Source organism: Numida meleagris, chromosome 1 (assembly GCF_002078875.1).
Source record: "Numida meleagris isolate 19003 breed g44 Domestic line chromosome 1, NumMel1.0, whole genome shotgun sequence".
NCBI lineage: Eukaryota > Metazoa > Chordata > Aves > Galliformes > Numididae > Numida > Numida meleagris.
This window is the reverse complement of record NC_034409.1, coordinates 7,648,973-7,673,692: the sequence shown is the minus strand read 5'-3', so window position 1 is coordinate 7,673,692 and position 24,720 is coordinate 7,648,973. Positions and strand designations below refer to the sequence as shown.

The window sequence follows — 24,720 nt, the reverse complement described above, 5'->3', positions numbered from 1 at the left end:
GGAAGCAGTTCTGCCTGCCATGGCACTAAGTCACGTTTTTATCAACGATCTGCAGAAAAAGAACAGTATTACAATTGGCTTATGAGAGACTGAGTGGTAAGCCTGGAAGGAGATCCAAAGCGCCTGTTGGCAATCCCGAGCCAACTCCAAGTCAAGGAGCTCCAGCACTGCTTGCAAAAGACAGAAAAGTGTCCCAGAGTGCAGAAATCTGAAGGCTGGAGTGGACCCACCATTTATCAGGGGTTTCCACTGATACTATGTGCAAAAAGGTGCTAACAAGGTCTGCAGATATATTTAGAGATGGAGGTAATGTGTAGAATGAAATCTGTGTATTAGAGGCAAGAGGGTTGTTCCAATATTAAATATAGTCCTGCTTCTGCATTTTTAATGCAGAAAAAGGAAAAGAAAGAGAAAACAAACAAAACTTTGAATGCTTTCAAAATTAGGGATAATGTCTTGCAGTGAGAGATCTGAAGCGGTTAGTCTTTTTAGTTTATCAAAAGAAGACTGAAAGTCAATTTGATAAATATATAAATAACTGTAGAGGGAGAAGTCCCAGGACCCCACCAGACTCTTAAATGAGAGGACTGCATAAGAAGAGCTACCTTCTGGAAGCTAAAGCCAGACAAATTCAAATTGGAAATAGTGTGCACATTTTTAATAGCAAGAATGACTGATCACTGTAACAATTTGTCATGGCATGTGATGGACCCTCTGTCTCTCAAGCGCTTTATACCATAATTGGACATCATATGGAAGAAAAACTCACACCAAATTATCAGCCTCACCATCGGCATAACTGGATGAATTTTAATGACCTGTGAGGTCAAACTAGTGAAACTAATTCATCCCCCTCCTCTTAAGCTCTGTGAATCAAGAGTGATGGCATCTTACCCTTCCTGGGACACACCATGAACATGGGGCATGCTGAGTTGGGACCCCTGTCCCCTTTGTAACTGCTTCCAAGGAGTGCACGCAATACATTATTTTTTCAGATCTGAAAGAACATTAGAATCATTTTGCAGATGTGGAAATGGTTCCCCAGAGGGCAAAAAAAACCATAAGCAGGCTTGCCTCACTTGCTCTTTGACTGCAAGGCTCCAGGGTCATGTTCTGCATTTCAATACAGCTGTGGCCCTCCCAATGATTTCAATGGACTAAGTCAAATTTGTTTGGCATGTTTCTGTTCTAGTGAGTTATCCTAACAGTTTCCCATTGCTTAATCTTCTGATGCTAGTTAGAAGTTCATCACTGAACAGAACTGGACTAACAAGAGTAGATGCTCACATACATACTGCTGTTTTTCTCCTTCTGAGGTCTGAAACCTGCCTCTGTAGTGTTTTCTTACATCAAGTATTTCTCAAGTATTGCTACCCTGGAAGAGGATTATTTGGGATTTCACCAAAGACAAATCAAAGTTGTCTCAATGCCCAACATCCTCCGACACCAAATCCACAACATACACAGCTGCTTTCCTTCCTTATGCAGCCCCATCTCACGCTTTCCCTCAGCAACTTTCCCATCCCACACTACTTGGGTCTAGTAATTCCCCCTCCATTGGCTTTCTCCACATTTTCCTTCAGACATTTCTGTTCTGATACTTAAAATTATTTCAGCTCTTCTGTCCATTCTGAGTGTGGGCATGTTTGTGTGCATCTTTCCTTGCCCCTAGCTCTCAGTACATTCCATTAAAAAGACAAAAAAAGGACAGGATTTTGCCTGATTATAACTTTAGAAGGGCTAGCAATGCAGCAATTCTACCTAATGAGTGAAAGTACACACAAAGATAACCTCAAACTTTGGCTTTTCAGCTCTCTCCCTCCATTTGTTTGTTCTTCATCCAGGGCCCTAATCCCAGGGCTTGAGGTGCAATGCTGTCACCTCCTGCAGACAGACTGAGCTCAGTTATCTCAGCCTCCCATAGGCAAAGAAAAAAACTGTAGATGAGAAAAACAATATAAGGTTGGCAGCAGTTGTCCCTCTGAACAGCTGCTGGGTTCAACACATGCATGCCACAAACCTAGAAAGGAAGACGTGACCAAAGTAAAGCAAACTGAGCCGTCTGTTCAGTGCCACCCTAGGACATCGGGGTCCACACAACACGAAACCAACACCCAACCACAGTACAGGATGAGTAGAAAAAAACAAACGAAGAGAGGAACACATTGCTTTATTATTAATGTTTCCTATAATCTCAGCCAGCTTCAGAATGTCTTCTGTGAATAATTTATATGAGGCTTCTCCAATAGACTGTGAATAATTGATGTTGGTTTTCTTCAGTCATTATATCCCAATGCGTTATCAGGAACCAGACTGAATCTTAATTTAAGGAAAAACTCTATCAAGTCTTTTTTGGGTTTGAAATGTGATCACACTGAAAGCTGAGGTAACCTGGAAAAGAGTAATTTCTGAGGAAGGGACACTTTTTTAAGAGTAAATATTTTTTCCTTTTATCCAAGAAATGACAAAATAAATAAATGTTCTCTCCAGTTTATCTCTTTGAAACGAACAGTACCATTTTCCCCAGCTAGCTTGGCATATGGGAAAGTTTATTATAACTTTTATTTCTCTGGATGTGTACTGAAAGCTGTGGTTTTGGATCTGGAATATACAGCAAATTCATGAAGGAAGTGGAATGTAGAGAGAAGGAAGACAGTCATCCCCAAGAAGTTAGCAAACAGAGTTGCTGTTACAACAGTCACCCTAATGGCTCAACACTGGAAAAGTTGAGGAACACAGTAGGAAATGTACCTTGAGGTAAGTAACTCTCCATTCCCTACTGACTGATGCCACTGGGCCTGTTTCAGTTGCTCACCAACCAAAGCAGCTGGTGCAGATGGCTTCTAGTGACGTTTGAGATGTCTTCTGCAGTGGACTAGCAAACACAACCCAAATATTACAGGAAATTTATGTCCTTCTGGTGTAGCAACTGAAGACCAGATAGGAAACGCTAAGAAATCTCAGCAGACCCTCAACAGCTATATTTGAGCAACTGCATTGAGCTTGAGGTATCCAAGGACTGGATTGCAACTGGGCCTCAAATATTAACTCACATGAAAATGTCTACACTCAGCTACCTCCATCCTATTCAGCCAATGTGTCAAAATTTTCAGTGTGATCAGTCTCTTCCTCACACACGCATTCTGTTTGCCTCTCCTCCCTTGACCATAGCAAATCTCAAGGTCTTGCTAGTTTCTTTCCACTTAAAATAGAAATCAGATTCAGAAGATTATGCGTTTAACTTATTTAATTGTATTGTGTACAAAAATAGAGCAAAGAAATCATCAGAAGAATCTAAGGCCAATCTTCCCCTTGGAAGCCTCAGTACACACACCAACACACAGTTCTCAGTAACTCTTCCCTGGGAATTAAACTCTGTGGGTTCAGTGCAAACTCTTCAGACTTTACATTTACCTAAAAGGATCTTCAAAAAGCCAACAATGTGACTTTTTCCCCAGAGACACTGTTCTGCTCATGCACAGAGGAAATTAGCTCATTAATACTGATGCTTGAAAATAAATGAAAATATACATCTGTTGGAGTGCCTTGCTAAATCACAGCCTTTCAGTAACAGCTCTCAAGCTGCCATGGACACCACTGCCAACTCAACATCTTCACTTCATGGCATCCTTGCATTAATTCCTTGCTGTTCATATCAGAGTTGGCTGAAGAGCCAGAATCATATCCTGTTTTTCTCTCTCACACATTTTTAACTGCTAGGTAGAACATATCAGGCAAAGGGCCAAATCTACAGCATACTGAAAAATACCCAGATTTCCTTGGTAATTATGCCCACAAGTAATCCATATTTTTGGCTTTCAGGTTTGAGAGAGCAACCTTCCATATGTAAGGATGGACTCTTATATGTTGACACGCAGCTTCATGTGGGCTGTTCAGCTGAGAAGGGAGAAGAGAAGGTGTTAGAATAAGCGATCTCAAAGATGGAGGAAGGAGAGAATTTCTGAATACTTCTCTTGAACACTGCCTCAAAATAGCACTTTCCTGCAGTTCAGGATATCCAACAACATCTGTCACCACATATAAGTATCTAAGTGCATATGTCAGATCTAAATGACATGGTTAAACTCCAGCAGCCATTAATAGCTTGACCTCATTATTTCTTCCAAGGTGAACACCAAAAGCAGCAATATCTGAATGACATTAAAAATGAAAAAAAATATATTAGTACATCAAGGTTGATGAAGGCAAGATTTAGTGCTTTGAAGCCATGAGAAAAAATGAGAATAGATATATGCCTAGTGCTCAGAGTTATGCTGCTGTCACCATATTTGCACTTTACAGTTGAAAAAAAGATATCCCAGTCATTTTAAATACCTTTAATGAGACCAGAAAATAATCCTCAAATAATATCAAATAAACAAATAACCTCTCTGATGATTTGTAGGATTTACATGTTTGGTTCAAGAGGTCATAACTCTGGACTTCCTTAAACCTTTTGAAAAGTAGATAGTATATTCATGTATTAAGACAAAAACTCTGTGGTGATAATTAATTTTTTGCTTCCATAATAAATGATTTTGACATAACATATAAATACATGTCATTGTTAATAAATAGCATTATTCACATGAGGGTATTTGTATATACATTCACATCTATATGTGGCACGGCACTGGCACAGGCTGCCCAGAGAAGCTGTGGATGCCCCGTCCCTGGAGGTATTCAAGGCCAGGTTGAATGGAGCCCTTGGAAACTTGATGTGGTGGGAGGTGTCCTTGCTCATGGCAGAGAGGTGGAAGCAGACGATCTTTAAGGTCCTTTCCAGCACAAACCATTCCATTATTCTGTGATCCACATATGCAATAATGTAAACATTAGAGAAACTAGTAAAACTTCATGTTGCTATTTTCAAGGCTTCATCAGCCAAATTTCAAAATTCTAGGTAAAAATATGGCAGTGCAAATTATGTACCAAGAAGACCACACAGAATTTGCTTGCATACAAGCACAAGTTGACAAAGAACAGATACAAACCAGCATTTTATGTCAGAAGGCTGTAACACAAGCACGCTGGTATTGCCATACGTATAACATTCAGTTTATATTACCCATCCACACAGATGTGTTATGTGCATACACCACATATTATAAAATTTGCAGATGCCCACTGATTTCAAGGGAATCAGGATCCAGCCCCCTCCTTACTTGCTCAGGATACCCGATCTTACCAAAGATGGAGAGGATATCAGACTTTAAATGTTTCTAATAAGTTTAAACTTCTACTTATGTTTCCATTGCAAAAGCAGAATGGTAAAATCAAAGCTCCTGCAGATCTCAGTTGCCTTAAAGTGTTATAAAACTTGCAAATCTTAAAAAGGTCACTTGCCCTAATTGTGTTTAAAGTACACTGTAATTAGCAGAAAAATCCATATCTCCTCCTGTGGTTTTCTAGGAGCAAACTATACAAGTTTGAATAAACTCAACAAACACAGCTCAGTAGCAATAAATCAGGACAAATTTTGCTCTTAGGGCCCAGTAAAGTCCATTGTAATTAAGGATACTATGTTCTCCAAAGTCAATGGAGATTTCCACACAGTTACCATTTGGTGCACACTCACACACTTTGCCGTAAAATGGAAGCACATTTCTGATTTCAAAAATGTTTCTTCTGCCTTAGTAGTACTAAGAAAAGATGGAATTTTCTAAGCAGGACCCTTAATAACAGTGTGGCATTGTATATGACTGAGTTCTTTCATATTATCAACAATTTTGTCCCTTCTTATGAAAGGAGCATCCTTATGAAAGCATTGTAATTGTACATGGCATTTGGATGCTGACTCTGACAGTGACCTTAGCAACCCTTTTATCCCTTGAACATAGCAAATTCATCTCCTTTTGAAATTATTTATTATTTTCAGTAGTTTCATTATTATGCACAAAACACTGCTAAAATTAACAGGTATTTAGGAGATGAGGTACAACTTTTTGTTTAGGCTGGAAAAAAAAAACAATTCATCACTTTGTGCAGTAACAGGATTAATATTAAAAAGAATTTGAGGTCAAAATGTGAATCCTTTTCGCTGATGAAAACAGCTCTGAAGAGTGAATTAGTGCACCAGTACACAGTAAGGCCACTGTCTGAACCAGATATTTGGGTTCTACTAGAGCGAAGGGAGGCAAAGAGAGGAAGGGAGGGAAAAAAGGAGGAAAGGAAGGCTCTGAGTTCAGACATTTAATTTGAGTGTAAAACATGCAGCATACGGTCAGGCTGGCAGAAAAGCACAACTGTGACATGCTGCAGCATAGCATCAGTGGGAACACAATACCAAATTCTGCTCCTACCATCAGGCTCCCAAAGGTCCCTGTTAAACACTACATGCAGCCCACATGCCGTAATAAATCGCCTTCTGAGATACCAGCCTGATGGGTCTGAGGACTTAGCCCCAAAAGCAAACCCCCTCCCACCTACTGCCATGAAAGTTTTCCATTTAAAAAGCAAAGTATACTGCTCTGATGGCACTGATCCTTATCAGTTAAATTCTTTTGCTGCTTTCAGATCCACAAGGAGATTAGAGTGAGACCTCCGGTAATTAAAAACAACAGAGGCCAAATTAGTTAAGCACAATGCTGACTGTCAAGAAGTAACTGAGTGATTCAGACACTCCAAATCTCACTGATGGCAGGAGGCTCTCTGTCCTTCCACCACCTTCTATAGAACCATAAAGGTTGGAAAAGACCATTAAGATCTAGTCCAACCATCAGTCAAACATCACCATGACCACTGAACCATCCAAAAGGCCCTCAATAAGGTGCTTGCAGAGGACACGTTAAGCATGACGCAGAGATCCATGAAGAGTAGCTTTAGGAGTAACACATACTGCCTTCTTCCTAGCCAAGACCCTTGCTGCACATTTAATTTGTATCTTTCCAGAATTTCTTGCAACTGTGATGGGCCGGTGTCAGAAGTATGAGTCATCTCTGAACGAATACGAGCACAGAGGGAAGAAAGAGCAAAGCAGTGCCCTTTGGGAGAGGAGGCCGAGCAGTCTTATGTAGCCATGCCTGGAGGTAACACAATCTGCTGAGTGTCAAAAAGCAGGTTGGTCCCAATGTGGAATCTGAAAACAGTGATGACTGCGGCCTCACAGGGCAAGGAGATCAGAAAAAAAGAGGGGAGATTTTCTTGCCAGGCAGGAGTGAATCTTAGAAAGGTCGTGTTGTCCCAGCACATTATTGCAAGTGAGATTCTGTCCTGCAGAGCTTCTCCCGCATCATCACCCTCACATCCGGGTCATGGCACAGTGGCATCTCCTACAGCACCACAAACACCTGGTGTGTGAGGTTCCTTCCTCCTTTCTAGCCCCATGTGAAGATGAGAAGGGGAGGATGGCCAAAGAGGAAGGTGGGTCATTATGCTTCTCACAGCAAGAAAATAGGCCAAAAATCCTTCATCCAATACACAGATCATAACACAGACAAAATATAACAGTCCTTCCTACTCCAAAACCCATGACTAATTCTCAGAGGGCCCCATCATCTTCGCACCTAAGTGTCGCCGACTATTTTCTGAAGACCCAAAAAAAGTTTCAATCCTGACATGTTTTGGAGACTACGGCCACACCAGGATATGCTGGCAGGCACTCTGAATGGGTCACTGTCTCCAGGTCAGCATACACTTCAGATTGCAGCAGAGCATGGAGACACCCAACCTAATTTTAAACGAGTTTTCATTTGAATGAAAAGCAGTAAGGCACAACATGCTGAAAATGAGCACATCCTGCGACACCAGCTGAACTCTGTGCCACAGTTAGATTGTTCCAGATATGTGGAACACCTGAGCTAATACATTTTTAGCAAAGAGTCTTTGCACTCCACTGGAGACCACAGTCTAGACATATTTATGGAGATGACTGGAGATGTTTAACATATTGTTGTATCACCTTTCCAATTCCTGCTTCAAGCACAATCTAAACAGAATGACTGCTGAGCATTTGGAAACTGGAGAGGTTCACGCAGTATTCCCAAAATTAACGACGGCCTGCAAGTCAGTTCTGTTTCCAGGAAGTAGCAAAGATCAATAGGAGATAATGTTAAGTGGCAAACATTTCTGAATAGATGAAAATGACTGCAAACAAAACATCATAAAGTCAGCAGCAATAGCAGATGTGTTCCAAAAAAACACATCCCCATTCACGTTCCTCCACATCCACTGTGTCTTAACAGCCAGCAGGGACCACTGAGGGCTTCGCCAACCTCAAGGAGACCAAAAAAAGGGCCCTCAGAGCTCACGCTGCTATACAACTGCAATCCTTTCTTAAAAGTAGTAAGATAGTTGGCTCAACTACATCTTAGGACTACTAGATTCCATACAGTTACCTTCCCAAGTAACTGTGATAGGATGAGAAGTAATGGCCTTAAATTGCGCCAGGGGGAGGTTCAGGTCAGATATTAGGAAAAAAAATTTTTCATTAAGAGTGGTGAAGCACTGGCACAGGCTGCCCAGGGAGGTGGTGGAGTCACCATCCCTGGAGGTGTTCAGGAAAAGGGTGGATGTGGCACTGAGGGACAATGATCTAGAGCAGTCACAGGCATGGGCTGATGGTTGGACAAGATGATCTTAGTGGTCTTTCCAACCTTAATGGTTCTACGATTCTACATCTTCTAGAGATGATGGATATCCAAAGGTGGATATCATCTTACCTGTGGTGATTATATTGCATTCCTTCAGTCTGTTGGCTGAAGGAAAGAAAGAGCTATCTAAGGGAGCCCAGGACTCCAACAAACATCAGGAGGAGACCCAATGTCAGGATGCTCAGGCATAGCGGAGGATCTACAAGATGCAGTAGAATCTGAAGACTGTAGAATGGCCAGAAAGACTCATCTCAAAGGATGTGCCAAACTTACAGCATTTCTTGATACGCCTTCGGACAAAACAACACTAGGCCTATGAGAAAAGATTCAGATACTTTGCAGTAAAACCCATTAGGTTAGCCAAGCCAAATGGGAGGGATATTCCGAGTGTACTCTGACAGTAACTATCTGCTGCTGGTAGAATCATGTTTTCAGCCAGAAAGATTAGCTGCTCTTAAAGCAAAAGGTGAAAGACTAAGAGATGTGAAATCTAAAATGACAGGATAGAGCCAGATATTTCCTGAAGTGATTACATACTACAGGGGAAAAAAAAAATACAAAACTACATTAATTCTGCTGCATTCCCAGAAGCCATGAGAGCAGACAGCTCAGTTAAAAACAAAAACAAACAAAAAAAACCTATCCAATTGCTTCTCAAACCAGCTGAATTGCCATTGGACTTAAAAGCAACACTACAGGGAGGAAAAGCATCTACTGAGATGAGTTTTCCAGTGTACTGAACAGAATCCTGTAGTTTGTATACTATATCACAGCCAATCTACTCAGTAAAGATTTCCTCTGTCTAACAGGAGAAGATATGGAGAAGGCAGAGATTCATCCAATGTTATGAAACAGATGAATTTTCTCTGGAGCTGATTTAAGAGCAGCAACACACACAAAAAAGAGAAGGTGAAAAAAGGTACACGCACCCTTTGTTGAAAGTTGTACCAGAAAGCTGAGAAGAATGTAATGCTTCTAGGCCTTAAATCATTTATCAAAAGGTTTACGAAGAAATAGTGTACATCAGAGTAAGTGAGTTATGCCCACATACTTCAGCACACACCAGAAGTGATTGCGCACTAAGAAGGATAACACTACCTGTTCCTTTATAGCGCAGACAGCAAAAAATAGAAGGCTTGAAGTACAGCAAGGGAGATTCAGCAGCAGAAAAAAAAACTGTAACTGAAGGGAAAATGAATAGAACAAAATATATGAGTAAATATCTAGAGAGTTCGTGGGCACTTCATCATCAGAGGACCCCAGCAACAGCCCAGCCAAACATCAGCCACAAATTACACAGTCACAGGTATTACAGCTATTTGGGTGAGGGATGAATTATGGGTTCCCCTGAAGTCCTACCTACTTCTACAGTTCTGTAATTGAATAACACATCCCTCGGGTTTACAGAGATCCCACATTTAAAACCTCAGAAACAAAACGCAATCACCAGGAATGACACATGCAGCTTTTCAGCCTATGCTTGCAGGCAGTCAGAAATCCTCCCATGGTCAGCGGTGCTACAGAAAACATTTACGCGCCCTGTGCTGGAGCGCATGGTGTAATGAAACAAGCAATAAACCTTTACAGGAAGAGTCAGAAGTGAATAAAAAGTCATCTCTCCTACAGCAGAACTGAAAGGACACTGCCATCATTCTTCCTGTTTGTCAGACACAGTGATTTACAGACCCTGGTAGAAATTACTGAGAAAATAAAGTACTGCTAGGATTTGTTGTGAAGAGAATTGCTAGAGCAAGGATGTGAGATGGGAAAGGGCATTCAGCTTGGGAAGCTGCAAATGGCAAGGGTATGGTTCACACATGCTTGCAGAGCAGCAGTTCATTTATGTACCCAGATGCAAAGACCAAGTGTTTTAACATATTGGAAAAGAAAGAGGATCAAGTGATATGCAAACCCTCTGACTTGTTATAAATAAATAGATAAAAATGCAAGAGCTTCATCATGAAAATAACACTGGAAAATAAGACATTTACCATTACTTATACACTTAGCTTATTATCAGTTAAATAATGCAGGTGATGAGAACATGGACACTTCGCAAATGCGATTTGGCCAACGTTGGTCACCATTTTGGCTGCTACTACAAATAAACAGGAGAGCTGCAGCAGTTAAAAGTATGGCAGCTCAAGATGAGCGATAACAACTCTTCAGCAGATATTGTGGTTTTTCTGTAAATTAGCATACAAGGGTACCTGTAGCAGGAATTAATAAGGTATAAAACTGCACTGCAAGGACAGTTCTTGCTCCACAGCTCTAATAAACAAGGGGAAGGGTTGGAAGGGCATACAGGGTGACCTAGAAGGGAAGGACTAACTCAGGACATTGTGGATGCCCCATCCCTGAAGGCATTCAAGGCAAGGCTGGATATGGCTCTGGGCAGCCTGGTCTAGTGGTTGGCAACCCTGCACACAGAAGAGGGGTTGAAACTAGGTGATCTTTGAGGCCCTTTTCAACCCAGGCCATTCCATGATTCTATGACATTGGTGACAGAGTTAGAAAGAATCATGAGTTTAAAGCTCTTCCAAAGGGCTTTGCTGGCTTCAGTGCCATGTAGGGTAACTACCACAACCAGACAGTAGTGGTCTGTAAATTGAAAAGAGCCAACATACTGCATTCCTTCCCTTTCACAGGATCAGGTAGTCCAGAGCACTCCGCCGACGGATTCGGGACAGCCACCCTCCATCTGGAGCCACTGCTGTCACACTCCGTGTACTCGAAGTGGTAATCTGTCTGCAAGCAATTACAAAGAGTTTCAGTTTCATCATAGCATTTGCATATTAAGTTCATTAATCAAGACTGTGATTAGCAAACTCAGTTATAATTAAACCAGAAAGGAAGTAGCTGCCACGTGAAGAACTATTACCACTTTGATGATCACTGTGGATCATTGCAGAGCAAGCACAAAGCACAAATGCAAAAGCAGAAGGTGGGATTTGCGAAAGAACGGTGAAAAAATACCAATATAATTTTGTTTCCTAGCAGGATTGGTCCCAGTCCTCTGTCTCTGACCTACAGCAGCCACACAGCTTCCGCCTTGGTCAGTTTAGGCTAAGGGGAGGTCCGCACCTGCTCGGGCGCAGGTTAGTGCATCCCTGTAAATATTCAGCTGGCTCACAAGGAGAACACTTTTAATTCTCATCTACTCACAGAAAACCTAACAATACTGGGATTAATATTTCTCCTACTGCTAATCATAGCTCTCCATTTGGATGTTAATAAAGTTCTACCTAAAAATCATTAAAGTCTTTTGTATTTTGCATGAAATTGCAAGTAATATTTTGATTGCACTGGGATTAATATCTTTATGGTTCAAAAAAAGTCTTGTGGTTCAACTTACAGTTTAGAAGCCCAACTAACAGAACATTGGAAAGAAAAACTCTTTGTCTCAGAAATAAAGCAAACTGTAAGAAGATGCTATCAAGTCCACAGCCATACATGAAATATGATATAACACATTCTCAATACCTCTAATATACTCAATTAAAATTTGCATTTTCCCCTTTTTATCTCATTATACAATCTTTAAGGAACAGAAAAAAACAGTCGTTAATGGTTGTAATGTTGAAATCTGCCTATAAAGCAACCACAACATATAAATAACCAATCTGTAACAGACCTATCTCATCGTTCACATCACATAACATAAAAATTGTCTATTAAGTACACAAGACTGGAAGAAAGCAAGGCAAAGGATATTGAAACCCTCTGAATCTGACTCATGTTCAGATCTTTTTTTTTTCTATTTCATATCAGGACAACTCATACAAATTATAGGCAGCAGCTTGGTGTCAACAGTTCAGGTTACTCTCCCAGCCACCCTCTCAAAACGCACTTCAGAGATGTGCCCCAGCATGCAATCCCTTTGCAGCCAGGAAGAGGGCAGAGGAGTCCTCAGAAGTAGTGGTTTTCTTCTCTCCTGAATTCAAGGAAGAAGAGTCAGGTCTCCATCTCCCCCCTTTCTTCCATGTAAATCTTTCCAACTTTATACAGCCAGATGAGGTTTCTAGGAGAGATGGACCCAATAGGTGTCCTTCCCTCTGAATGCCCTAACCCTGTGTGTGGGTAGCCATGTCAACACTCACGAGGAGGGTTATGCAGCATGGCCTTGCTCTTAAACAGGCTTTTTCCATTGCCTTTGCCCCTATTGTGCTGGGTTACTTTATAGAAGAGATGGACTTTTTTAACTTCTTTTCAATCTGACTTTCAACTCAGCTGCATGACTGAAAACCACTCCATGGATTTTGCCTTTTTTTTCCTGGTATTTGACTGTAATGGAGACCCTACCGAAGGATTTTTGCACACGGTCACACATGTACACCTCCAAACCTCTGCCAGCCACCATCACCAACATCCTCTCCTCTGTAACACAGCTCTACTAAGGAACAACCTCTGTTCTTGGTAGTTGTATTACAGACTTCCACTGCAGCTCACAGCTTCATCTGCACCATTGGCCAGCTTTGAACTAGTCAGCTTGGCTGCTTGTAGAAGGTGAATATACCTGCATGGAGCTCAGGTTCAGCTAAATGATCCAGCATCCTGAGATGCTTTAGCTTCCATGGTGTCACGATCCTCAGCATCCAAGCTCAGCTACATCCCTATGAGCTGGAAGCACACCTTGGCTGCAGCAGAAACATCGTCAAAGCCAACGTGACATAGGTGAGTGCTGGAAATCTCCCATTAGCACTGGCTTACCAGGCTCAGGGTTTCTAATCTGCCTCAGCAATCTGAGCTTCCAAATATAGCAGGTTGATAAAGGAGGCCTCTCAGCATCATGGGGCGCTTACAACTCCTTTGCATCTCTGAAAAACAGAGTTCTGCTATGCTGTGATTCTTCTCCTCTATAATTGAGAAATTTCTTCACCCACCAGTTCTCTGAAAAAAAATTTCACAGCAAAGCCATTGCCAGATGTTATCTGCTGCCAGCTATTACTCTGTTTTTACTTTTAATGTTTTTTTTTCCCCACTATCATCCAGACATAGAGTATCTTTAATTTTGGCCACCGATCTGTTTTAATTTTAACAGATCTGACAGCTTTATTACTTTTCTGGGCTTGGCCTTAATGACCTAACTTGTCCTTCCCCCAGTTCAGCTATTACTTCCGATAACATTTCTGGTTTATTGCTCAAAATTCCTGGAATGTGAGAAATTGTCTTGAATTTCAGGCCCGAAGAGTTCATTTCCATAGGAAAATATCTCTCTGAACACTCCATACAGGGTTAAGGTAAAAAAAAAAATTCTAAATGGAAAATTGATGCTCTTCCAAGAAGCCACTCAGAATCAGTATGTAGTCCTCGGCATTAAATTTCAAATGAAAGGTTAATAGTAACCTGAAAAATGTCTGCAAAACAGACAAGAAGATTTATTTCACTCTGTGCTGAATTTCGTCTCATTGTTTTTGGAGAATCAGTGAAATCACATGTGCACTACTGCGCACTAAGCTGTTAGAAAAAACCCTCTGACGTATGTACGTTCCCTCTGAAGGACATCGCATCCAAAATAGATGCCCTTGTGCATGCACATGACGTCAAAGGGGTGATGCAGTGATCACAGCTCTTCCAGGGGGAGAAAAAACAGCTGAATTGGTCCAATGAGCTATGTTCATAATGCATCAATACCGGATCAATGGCTGGGCCTGCCACCCTCGCATGCTTCCCATGCAGAAGTCCTGCAGCCAGGACACCTACACCCCCTACCCTGCAGGCCCAACTCCAAGGCTCCTGTCTGGCCCCCAGAAGCTCTCTGAGTGACACTTCAACACAGTGTCCCTCTGTGTGCCATCCCACATCGCTCCCCTCATGTCGTACAACGCTGGGCTTAACTTGGTAAGGGGCACCTGGGACCTGGTGCATGTCGTGTTAGATGTCTCCAGTGCACATCTGCACATCAGGGCTTGTCACCTCACAGTCCTTCATGAAGTTGACAGACTTCTCTGTTCTAAAAGTAAAAGCCCGTTTCAGAGTATTTTCGAAAATCTAGGAGCATTGTCAGGAGTCCCAGCACAAAGAGGGAGGAGGAGCTGTTGGAGGGGGTACAGAAAAGGCCATGAAGATGATCAGAGGGCTGGAGCACCTCACCTATGAAGGCAGACTGAGGGAACGTAGCTTGTTCAGCCTGGAGAAGAGAAAGCTCCAGGGAGACCTCATTGTGGCCTTCCAGTTCCTAAGCAAGCTTATGAACAGGAAGGAGACCAACTTTTTACATGGGTAGAAAATGACAGGACAAGCAGGAACAGTTTTAAACTAAAAAAGGGGAGATGAAGGTTAAATATTAGGAAGAAATTCTTTACTCAGAGGGTGGTGAGGCACTGGCACAGCTGCCCAAAGCAGCTGTGGATGCCCCATCCCTGGAGGTGCTCAAGGCCAGGTTGGATGGGGCCCTGGGCAGCCTGAGCTGGTGGGGGGCAACCAGCCGATGGCAGGGGTTGGAGCTGAATGGGCTTTAAGGTCCCTTCAAATCCAAGCCATTCTATGACTGGAGAAGCTTTCTCCTGGAGGAAAAAAAAAATCCTGTAGAATTGAGCTTTCTCCAGGATGAGCAGAAACACCCATTTCAATGCATCTCCTGTTTTTCTGCCCCAATTTTCTAATTCCCTCCTTTGAACTAGATGGCAGCTGTCCTGTAGCTTTTTCCACTTAACCAGAATTGAAGTACATAGAGGGCACAGACCCTTCTAACCAGTTCCTGATGCACTGAACATTTGATCTGGGTACAAAGAGTGGATGAAGACCAGGAGTTGTTATGAAATAACAGCAAAAGCCTCTTGTAATTTAACAGCTTGCTCTGCTCATGTTGCTTTGCAAACACAGACATCAATAAGCCAAGGAAGAAAAAAAGATTTAAAAAAAGCCTTCTAAAATACCTGCCATAATATTACTAAACAACTGAACAACTGTTCTCAAGTCTGTCATTTATTCCTTCCCTGAACTTGCACTGCTTGTTCCACTGATACTTTTGCTTAAACAGATTAACTCCATACAATACTATTAAAAGATATTGTTTGCCAAAAGGAGCACCCGTAATCTTTACAGACCCATGTGCTATCTATATTTACATGTGCAGTAGGGATTAGCTGTGCTTTAAAAAAAAGGGGGGGGGGGGAGGGAAAGCAATATCACAGAAATAAAAGCCTCTTTAATGACAGAATGAAGTCAGGAGAAATAAGAAGGGAGTCCTATCTCATGGATAGCTCTTGTGACCCCCCCAGCTAAATCACACTGAAGAGGAGACAACACTTTCACTTCCCTGGTACACTAGGACATGATATGCCAAAGGACACAGAAACATGGCACTCGTAGTTCCCAAACTGTGCTTCTCCACGTCTAGTCTCCGTAACGACGCCACGTTCAAGGACCAAACCTTCAACACACTGAGACTACTCCAGTGTTTAAAGGTTGTCCATCAGTCACTTCTCCTAATTCAGGTTTTGAAAGAGGAGTTACAAGCTTCTTATTAGTTTCAGGCATCGAGCCCATCCTCCTCTTTTACTGCACTCATTATTTCTAAGTATATCTTCTGGCATCAATGAATATTCCCAACTCCCCCTGTGCTCCTACCATTCTGAGCCCATCAGTGCACACAGTCCATTAGCAGGGCTCTGGTTCACCTCATTCAGTCTTAATGCCCAGCTCTAAGCTTCTCCTTCCTTAATCTCCTTTGAAATTACTTATATTGGTGCTTTTCAGCTGAAAACTTGAGCTGGGCTTTTAATTATTTCCATCTTTGTTCCTAAATCCCAAAATTCCTGAAGTCATTTCTGTGCGTTCTGCTGCACTTCTCTTTCCAGAATCCCAATTTATTTGTGGCTTTTTTGGCAGGGAGAAACCCAGCCCTAATTGCATTACTTAGAACCGCACAAGGCAGCTGCAGAGATTCAGACTTTCTGAAAATCAGGTTATTTGCATCTTGAGCCTAATTCAAGCACCAGGTTTCTACAACCAGAAGCTTAGGTTGAAATGCTGCCAAAGCCATCTGCAAATTAAAGATGAACTGAAGAGATTTACTGAATAAAAGCCAAAATTAAACAAAAATATATCATCAATATTTGTGAGCAGAGTAAATGATATTTTAGGTAAGTTTTTATGTAATTTGTTTAAAAATCATTTCCAGGATTCCAACCCAAAATCGTTAACACAAATGGCTAGTCCTAGGCCAGTGAGCAGAGTGACGTGCTATCCATATTTACAGACAGATAGACCTCTGCAGAAAAATAGGGTACATTCAAAGAGCCATGAGCAGCTCTGTCAGCAGAACAGGGACAATTCCTATCGATGTTTAGAAACAAATAGCTGATAAAAAAATGTTTGGATGAATATTTTGTCCTCAATGAAATGAGAAATGTACTGAGCTCTCATACCAAACAGGTCAAAGGAATTGCCTTGCTCTTGGTCAAGATACTGCACTATGGAGTGATGGTCACCAGACAGACGAGGTGCTTCCTACACATCTCTAATGTCTGGATCTGGAGAATCATAGACTCATAGACTATCCCAAATCCAAAGGTACTCAAAAAGATCATCAAATCCAACTCCTAGACACTTATTCACTCAGCTGTTGCATGTTGGATTACCATTTCAGTTTTGGATGCACTGGTGCAGCCTCCGACAAACCTCTAGTCCAAGAGGCATCCACTCCTTCCCCGAGCCTCCTAGAAACACCTCCCATAGAAATAATGTGATTTCATTATTGCAGAGCTTTAAACAAGAGATAGTAGGGCCAGAAGGGTATTTTCAAAGCTGTTTAGTCCATCTTCTTGTCATACCTAAACCATTCCTGAAAGAAGTTTGCCTAATCTGATAGAGAACCTTCAGTGATGGATGTTCAGCAGCTTCCCAGAATAAAGCCCACAGTCACCATCCAGATAAAATGATGCTGATGTGCATGGGTCATTCATCAGGCAGCTACTCAGTTATCATCATCCAGGAAGCTGAACACAAAAGCAAGGAGCCAGATATGAAAGCCAGATATGAAAGCAAAGGATTTATTTGCTGAAAAGCACGGACCTAAGGTAGGCAGCATCATCTCAACACATAAACAGACTCAGAGGGTGGCTGGCACTGAAGGCTGGCCATGCCCCTCCAAGAAACTTGATCTACTGTACTCTGTAATTGTTTTGTTGAGGACCATGCATTCCCACATAACACAGAGTCATTTCTGCAGCCTTTGCCAAATCCCTGTCAGTAGCAGCCCAGTAATGACTATGGGAGTTTTTATTATCATTATCTTATCCTTTCAGTGACCATTTTCAGTCTGTAAAGGTCAGGTCAGCCAGCAGCCCTTTGACTGAAAAAAATGTTTTCCCTTTAAACAAGACTTCACACGCAAGCTGAGTGTAGCACTGGTCCAGCCACTTTCAAAGCATCTGGGTTTGTTTAATTTTGAATCCTGGAGATACAAGTGGTTCTTAGTAAAACAGAGGATCTTTCATCCAGGCTTCATCTGTTGCCCAGCTAAGTCAATAAAAGATATCCATTGACTCTAAAGGCCAACAGGATGAGCCACAGTCGATCAGCTCATACTCACAACACTAAGTATTAAATAGCAGACGATAAGCATTGCCATTTTTGCAAATAAAATTCTAGAAAAAAGTAAAACATTTGCTATCTTTTAAGATCATCTCAGTGCATTTCATGGGTGGTGATACCAAATACAGAATTCTACAGTGCAGTGGAAAATCACCCTGGAAAAGGTTATGTTCAGCCAGATAAACTGTACGTGTGAAGGATTCTCCAGTGAGCTTAATAACAGTAACAGGTATAGAGCAGTTTGCCTCTCCCAACCCACATTTCTCCTCCTGCCTGGTGCCAGCACTACCACTTGTGCTCAGGAAGAGCCTTACCCATCAGAAAATCACTCTTTTTCAATAGTTTTCAGCCAGAGTAAGTTCCCTCAACTCATTCCCTCAACAGGATGGGATGGTACAGGGTAAAGAGCAGAGCCGCCTTCATACAAGACGCAAAGAGAAGGAAGGGAATAGTGATTTCTGATTGTGAGCAGTGTAAGAATGTGCAAGAGAGGATCAAGGGCAGCAGAAGAAATATGTCACAGACACACAGGTGCGCATCATCTGTGAGTCCTTTATTCTTCCCAACATGAAACTTCATTTCCTCATACCTCTTCTGTGAGATGTGGCTACCCTGCCATCTGGTCCTACATATGATTGAAGAGCCTATTGCTCAGGCAGCAAAACCCTAAACGCTAAAGCTTCAGGATGTATAGGAATCCTGGTTTTGGTCTCTCACAGACACAGAACGGTTTAATAAATATGGAAATTAAAACAGTCTCTAGGGGTACTTATCTCCACAGCCATTCAACAGACTTTCCAAATTGATATTCTGGTTCATAGCAACAAAACCGTACAAATCTTCATCAAAGAGAGACTTGTTCAAGCCAACTGGGTGATAAAAATAGCAGCTTAAAGAGTAATCTTGTATTTCAACTGCTTTTTTTGTGAAATTCACTCTAGTTTTATTACTTTCTCTCCTTCCTTATCTAAAGTAACTCTCAGGAAAGCCTTTTTCAAGAATTCAAACATGATGATATGTGCTTCCATGACGTCTTAAGACCTAAAATACTTGTTTCCTAGTGGAGAAAGTAGGAGCTAAATCCTCGCACCATATTCCATTGCCTCCCCATATCTTGACTTGGATCATTCAGAGGTGCAGGAGTGAAGGATGTAGACACATCCCAAACGAAGTACATGAGATGAAGGTAGTAAATGATATTCTCTAGGAACAGTAGGATTTATAAGCCTTAGCACAGATGAGGATTACAGCTCTTTTATAATGCATACACAGGTTAGTTTGAGTGCTTCCCCTTGATCAGCTACTGGCTTGCTGTGAAGTCACAAAGAAATTGCCTCAGTTATCTGCCCCAAAAGTATAATCTCCATTTGCACAACTGGAGATGATACACTTCTCTACAGATCATTTTAGGAGCCAGACCGTAATTCTGCCTTACCTAAAGTTAATTTATGAAACAAGTCAGGAGTAGCATGCAAGAGCTGAATCCTTGAACAGATAATACTGTGACCAGATAATACCCCACTCTCTTGGGAGTGACCTCAAAGATCATCTAGTTCCAACCACCTGGCATGGCCAGGGTTGCAACCACTAAATCAGGCACTAAATCAGGCTGCCCAGGGTCCCATGCAACCTGGCCTTGGACAGCTCCAGGAATGGGGCATCCACAACTTCTCTGGGCAGTCTATGCCAGTCAACTAAGAATAGATCAAGGAACAGGAAAAAACTGAACCCAGCTCTCAGTGGTGACGGTTTGATTAGTTGATCTTACTGAACTTTCCTAAGCTTAATGATTCTGTGATTCTCAGATGAGACCAGTTGATGCAGGACTGGATTAAGGGGTTCCACTTTCTCATCAGAAAACTTTTTGTAATATCCAGCTCCACGTGTCCCTACAATGTCACCAAACTTTTCAGTCAGCAGCTAACTGCCTCAAGGGTGACACAACTTTTTCAGGTCATAAATAAATTTAAATGATGGTACAAAACTGCCTGGAATGTTTCCAACAGCAAGGGTAGAACAGAGAAGAGAGAAACATGTTCAATATCCACAGCTTCTGCTGGGAGGAAAATCTGCTAGACATGATCAATTAATTCATTGTAATAAAGAGCACTGTAACCTGCCATCGATCATTTTTGTCCCAGGCTTTGCATTAGATGGATTTCTAATATATGCATGTGCCAAGGGACTGGAAGGAATATTACTCAGAGACTTTTAATTGGCTTTTTAACTACAAACCATGAGGTTATTTTGTGAACAAGTTGGGGACATGTTAATAATCAGATGACATTACATTTATGACTTTAGGCTGAGCCTCCAAGGTGCACTAAGTACAAACAGATAAATAAACAGTTACCTTTAACTTGTGTGTGGGCACATACATCCCTACACGGGCATTTTCATCTGCACACAGAAAACTCACATGAGGGTAATTCTGCGAGCAACCAACTTATGCAGTCCATCTCTCCTCAGCTGATAAAATTGGGTAGAGCTCCACTGCATCCAAAAGAGCTCCATGGATTTATGCCAGCAGAGACTAAAGATTCTTGCTTATCTCCAAACAGGAAGATAAGAGGTCATTAAAGATAATACGTAGGTCTTGGGTGGCACAGGCTATATCTCACTGCTGCTCCACAGGACTCCCTGAATGTACAGTCAGAACTGCAACGTTTTGTCTCTGCTTTCTAATCCTTCCAGAAATACCAGCTAATTAGATGCTGAAGAATTAGCTTTTCTCTTCCACCTGTGTACTGTTGACTAATTGCATTCAGAAAGCAACTCCAAGCAGGCCAGTAAATCCTACCATGGACCAGCATGAGGAGACACTTCAATAAGCAGACAGGATGAGATTGCCCCCACAGGGACATGGATGGCAAGGACAGCGGAGCATGGACTCATTTACCTATCTTGGAATAGAAAGAAAAGCTCCAAAGCAGAAATTACTCCTTCCACAACGCAAGAGCTCACTCCAGTCAGGACCACGGGCACAAATGCTGTTCCCCTATGGGGTCCCATCACGGTTCCTAAAGGTCTGTGGCACAGCACATCAAGGCAATGCCCACAGTGCTCCAACTGAGGGCTGCAACAAGATTCTGCCTTCTTTGCTTGCTCACAGCAAAGTCCATAGCTGGATTTTTTCCCAGCATCTGACAAATGGATTTGCCTTATCCCCTCCTTCCCCAGATGCTTCTATGCTGCATTACATGTTATGGAAGTGCAGGGACTCCAGGAGGAAATTTAACATTAAATATAAATATAAGCATAACAACCAAAGCCATCTGTTCTTCTCTCTTGATTACAAATCTTTTCTTCCCATCCTGCACTAACCTAGCTTCCTGTTTTCTTCCTGTAGCCTCTGTCAGAGCTCTCTGTTGGCACTCCAACATTTAAGACAAAAAATAAGATAAATAGAAACACAAATTTGCTGGACTCCCATTACTTTTGCCCAGGGATTCAGATCAGTATGACGAGGGATTACAAACAGCAAGGAAATAGCTATCCAAGCCCCTGAGGTCTGCAGGGCTGGATGTGGAGGATCCTGATGGACACTGAGGTGAGAACACATCACTGTGGCACCCTGAGTACTTCAGTCTGTGCTTATCAAGGTTAAAGGCATGCTTCAAGTTAAGTGTGTGCTGCTCTGAATTCAGGTGTTTGCCAGCAGAATGACACCTTAACCTGTCCTGAGACAAGTTAACGTATTTGGAGAGCTGAAAGGGATGCAGGTGCTCTAGGAACATAACTCAGGACAAGGCAGAAGGGCATTTAGACCTGCATGTGAAACAGGGAGCCAAGGACAGAAGGACCAAAGGCTCATCCCCTTCTTTTAAAGTCAGTGACCTAAAGCCTCAGCTAAAACAGCTGCAGTAACACTTCAATGCATAATTGTTCCCTCCCCCCCCGCTTTCGTTATTTCTTTTATATATATATATATATTTACACACAAAACTCCCAGGGGAGAAGGTCACAAAAGATTTGGATAGAGACAGCTTTCAGCAAGTGGAGCAGGAAGAACAACATTACAAGCATTTGTTTGGGCTGGTGACAACTTTCTTCCCTCCTCCATATCCAAGATACCAATCATTTCCCAGCCTTGTCCCTGCCACCCAGGCCAGCCTCATGCCCCAGCATGGTACAGGTCCCAGCCTCCCCACCTTGTCCCTTGCTGTGATTGACTGCCTCCGTGGGGTGACCCAGCTGCTGGATCTGCCCCAGGGCAGGAACAATAGTGAGGGAAAACTGCTCACTCCCCCAGTTCCTCCCCAGGCAGCACTGAGAAAGAGCTGAAATCCAGCCCTCAGCAAATAAAGTTCAGTCAGTCAAGGCTCTAAATAGAAACCAGGCTGCATGGACTGCTGCAGTTGAGCACAGGCTTGACTGCATTCTGAGCTAAAGCAGGCATCATATTTGGTCGTGAGGTTGCAGAATTTTCATCTGATTCCCTCTAAGCTTTTCAAGCATTTTCACTGTATAAGAAGGTGAATTAACATTATTTACTCTAAATCAAAACCAGAAAACTCCTTGTTTTGTAGGAATTTACAAGGTTGAAGGTTTGGTCTTGCAGCGCTTTTCCAGGTCACTGGTGATGGATGCTCAGACTCAATGCCTTCACTGTGTCACAGGGGACAGCTGGAGAAGGAACTGCAGGGCCAACACCTCAACACCAAAGCATACAGGAATCAACCCAAAAAAACACCATAGAGTGACAGAATCATTACAGTTGGAAAAGACCACTAAGAGCATCTAGTCCAACCATCAACACATCCCCACCATACCCACTAACCATGTCCTTCAGTGCCTTATCTCACAAGATAAACAGTTGAGCTCTTGACCAGCTCCCAGCACACACATTCACATTCCCCTAGACTGATGCAATTTCCTATCCTACTCTAATTCTTGACATCAATACCTGCCCTTTACTGCTCTTCTCAGCTTTTAAATCTGACATTTAAAGTGAAAAATTATGAAAAATCTTTTAATTCAATATTTTGTGTGCATCTGTTTCCTTACAATACAGAATATCAAAGCACACCTTGGCACTGGCACATGCTGCCCAGAGAAGCTGTGCGCTCAAGGCGAGGTTGCATGCGGCCCTGGGCAGCCTGATCTGGTGGGCAGCAACTTGGGAGCAGAGCTCCAAGAAGGAGCAAACTAGGAGCATTTAGCTCCATTTTTGTAGCTCTGTGAAGCTTTCCTGATAAACAATCTGTCTTCTCACTGAGGGAAACTCATCACATAAAACCAGGGACATGGTCTTATCCAACCAATTAGGTAGATAGTGCTGTTCAACATACTTGCATTATGCTGATGGATTTCCTGCCTTTTTGAAGGCAGCAGAGGCTGTTGGAAGGCACTTGACATGCAGATCATTGTGCCAGGCCACTGCAGCATCTATCTTATGTCACCAAGTGTGATGGAGCCAGCACAAGGTTAATGTAGGCTGGATGTGGGGGAAAAAAATACACCGAAAGGCCGCATGCATAGAAAGTAGCTGATTTCCACACACACTGCATTTCCCTGACTAATGTTGACCTGAGTTTCCGTACCGTCTTCCCACCACCAATCACAGGGCACTTCACAAGTAGTGGAGTCATACACAAGGTTCAGCGCTCAAGGAAGGAGAAGTGGGAATGAAGTACTGTTCTATGGGCATCAGATGTTTCTAAGAGGGCAACCAAATGCATTCTTATTTGGCTTTGAAAAACAGAATTAAGCACAGGCATAGTATGTTCATGTTTGCATCTTTTTTTAACAAAATCTGTACCTACTTCAACTACTATATAAAATCTACCCTGATTGGGAGTTTGAAATATTGCTGTCTGAAATATTGCTGTCTTCATTTAAATGAGACTAAATGTCTCTTTTCACAGTCCACGGTGAGAGGCAGGGCTTCCTGAGGACAGTAGATGTCACTTCAGATTGGTCTCTGCCATCCAAAGTTTTTTAAGATGAAACCACTCTGAGTGTCATTCACTATGAAGACAGGAAAGAGAGATGGAGACAGGGAAGAAGGGAGGACAGAGGATTGTGAACATTGTGGATTTTTTTCTGTTGAAAAGCAAAGGATGATATTTCATTCTGAAATATAAGTCCAACAGCAGATGGCTTGTTTTCCAGCTAAAAATGTGCTTGCCAAAATGCATCAGAAAACATTCCTTTTGTTGTGGAAGACACTCAATAAAGAGATAACCTCCTGCAGCTTCCTGGGAAACCCAAAGGATGGGCAGCCCCAGCCCTGCCAAGTCAATGAAAGGCTCCCCATGCTTCCCAGCCTGCCACTCTCCACATGCCTTTCCTTGTGCAGTGCCCTATTCTGCCTGTCCATGATGCGTCCAACACCAAACACCTGCCTGCCCAGTGCTTGGTGTGCCCTGCCATAACTCAGTGTTCACAAAGAATTGCTGTAATTAGTCTGCCACAGCAAAGCAATAAACAACTATGCACCATGAAGCACAGAGCTAAATAATTATGAATCCACCGCTGCTGGGTGAGTTACAGAATCATCAAATCATCTAGGTTGGAAAAGACCTTCAGCATCATCAAGTCCAACCATCAACCTGTCCTAATGTGACCAGTCACTAAACCAGGTCCC

At 42.3% G+C, this 24,720-nt stretch overlaps 1 protein-coding gene across 1 annotated transcript in view; it reads right to left on the bottom strand.

The window, feature by feature from the left end:
- KIAA1324L (KIAA1324 like) overlaps window positions 1–24,720 on the bottom strand; it is a 95,458-nt gene that overhangs the window by 37,322 nt on the left and 33,416 nt on the right. The window contains exon 2 of the mRNA XM_021384432.1: window positions 11,219–11,339. Coding sequence (XP_021240107.1) covers window positions 11,219–11,339 — 121 coding nt within the window. The remainder of the gene's footprint in view (window positions 1–11,218; window positions 11,340–24,720) is intronic.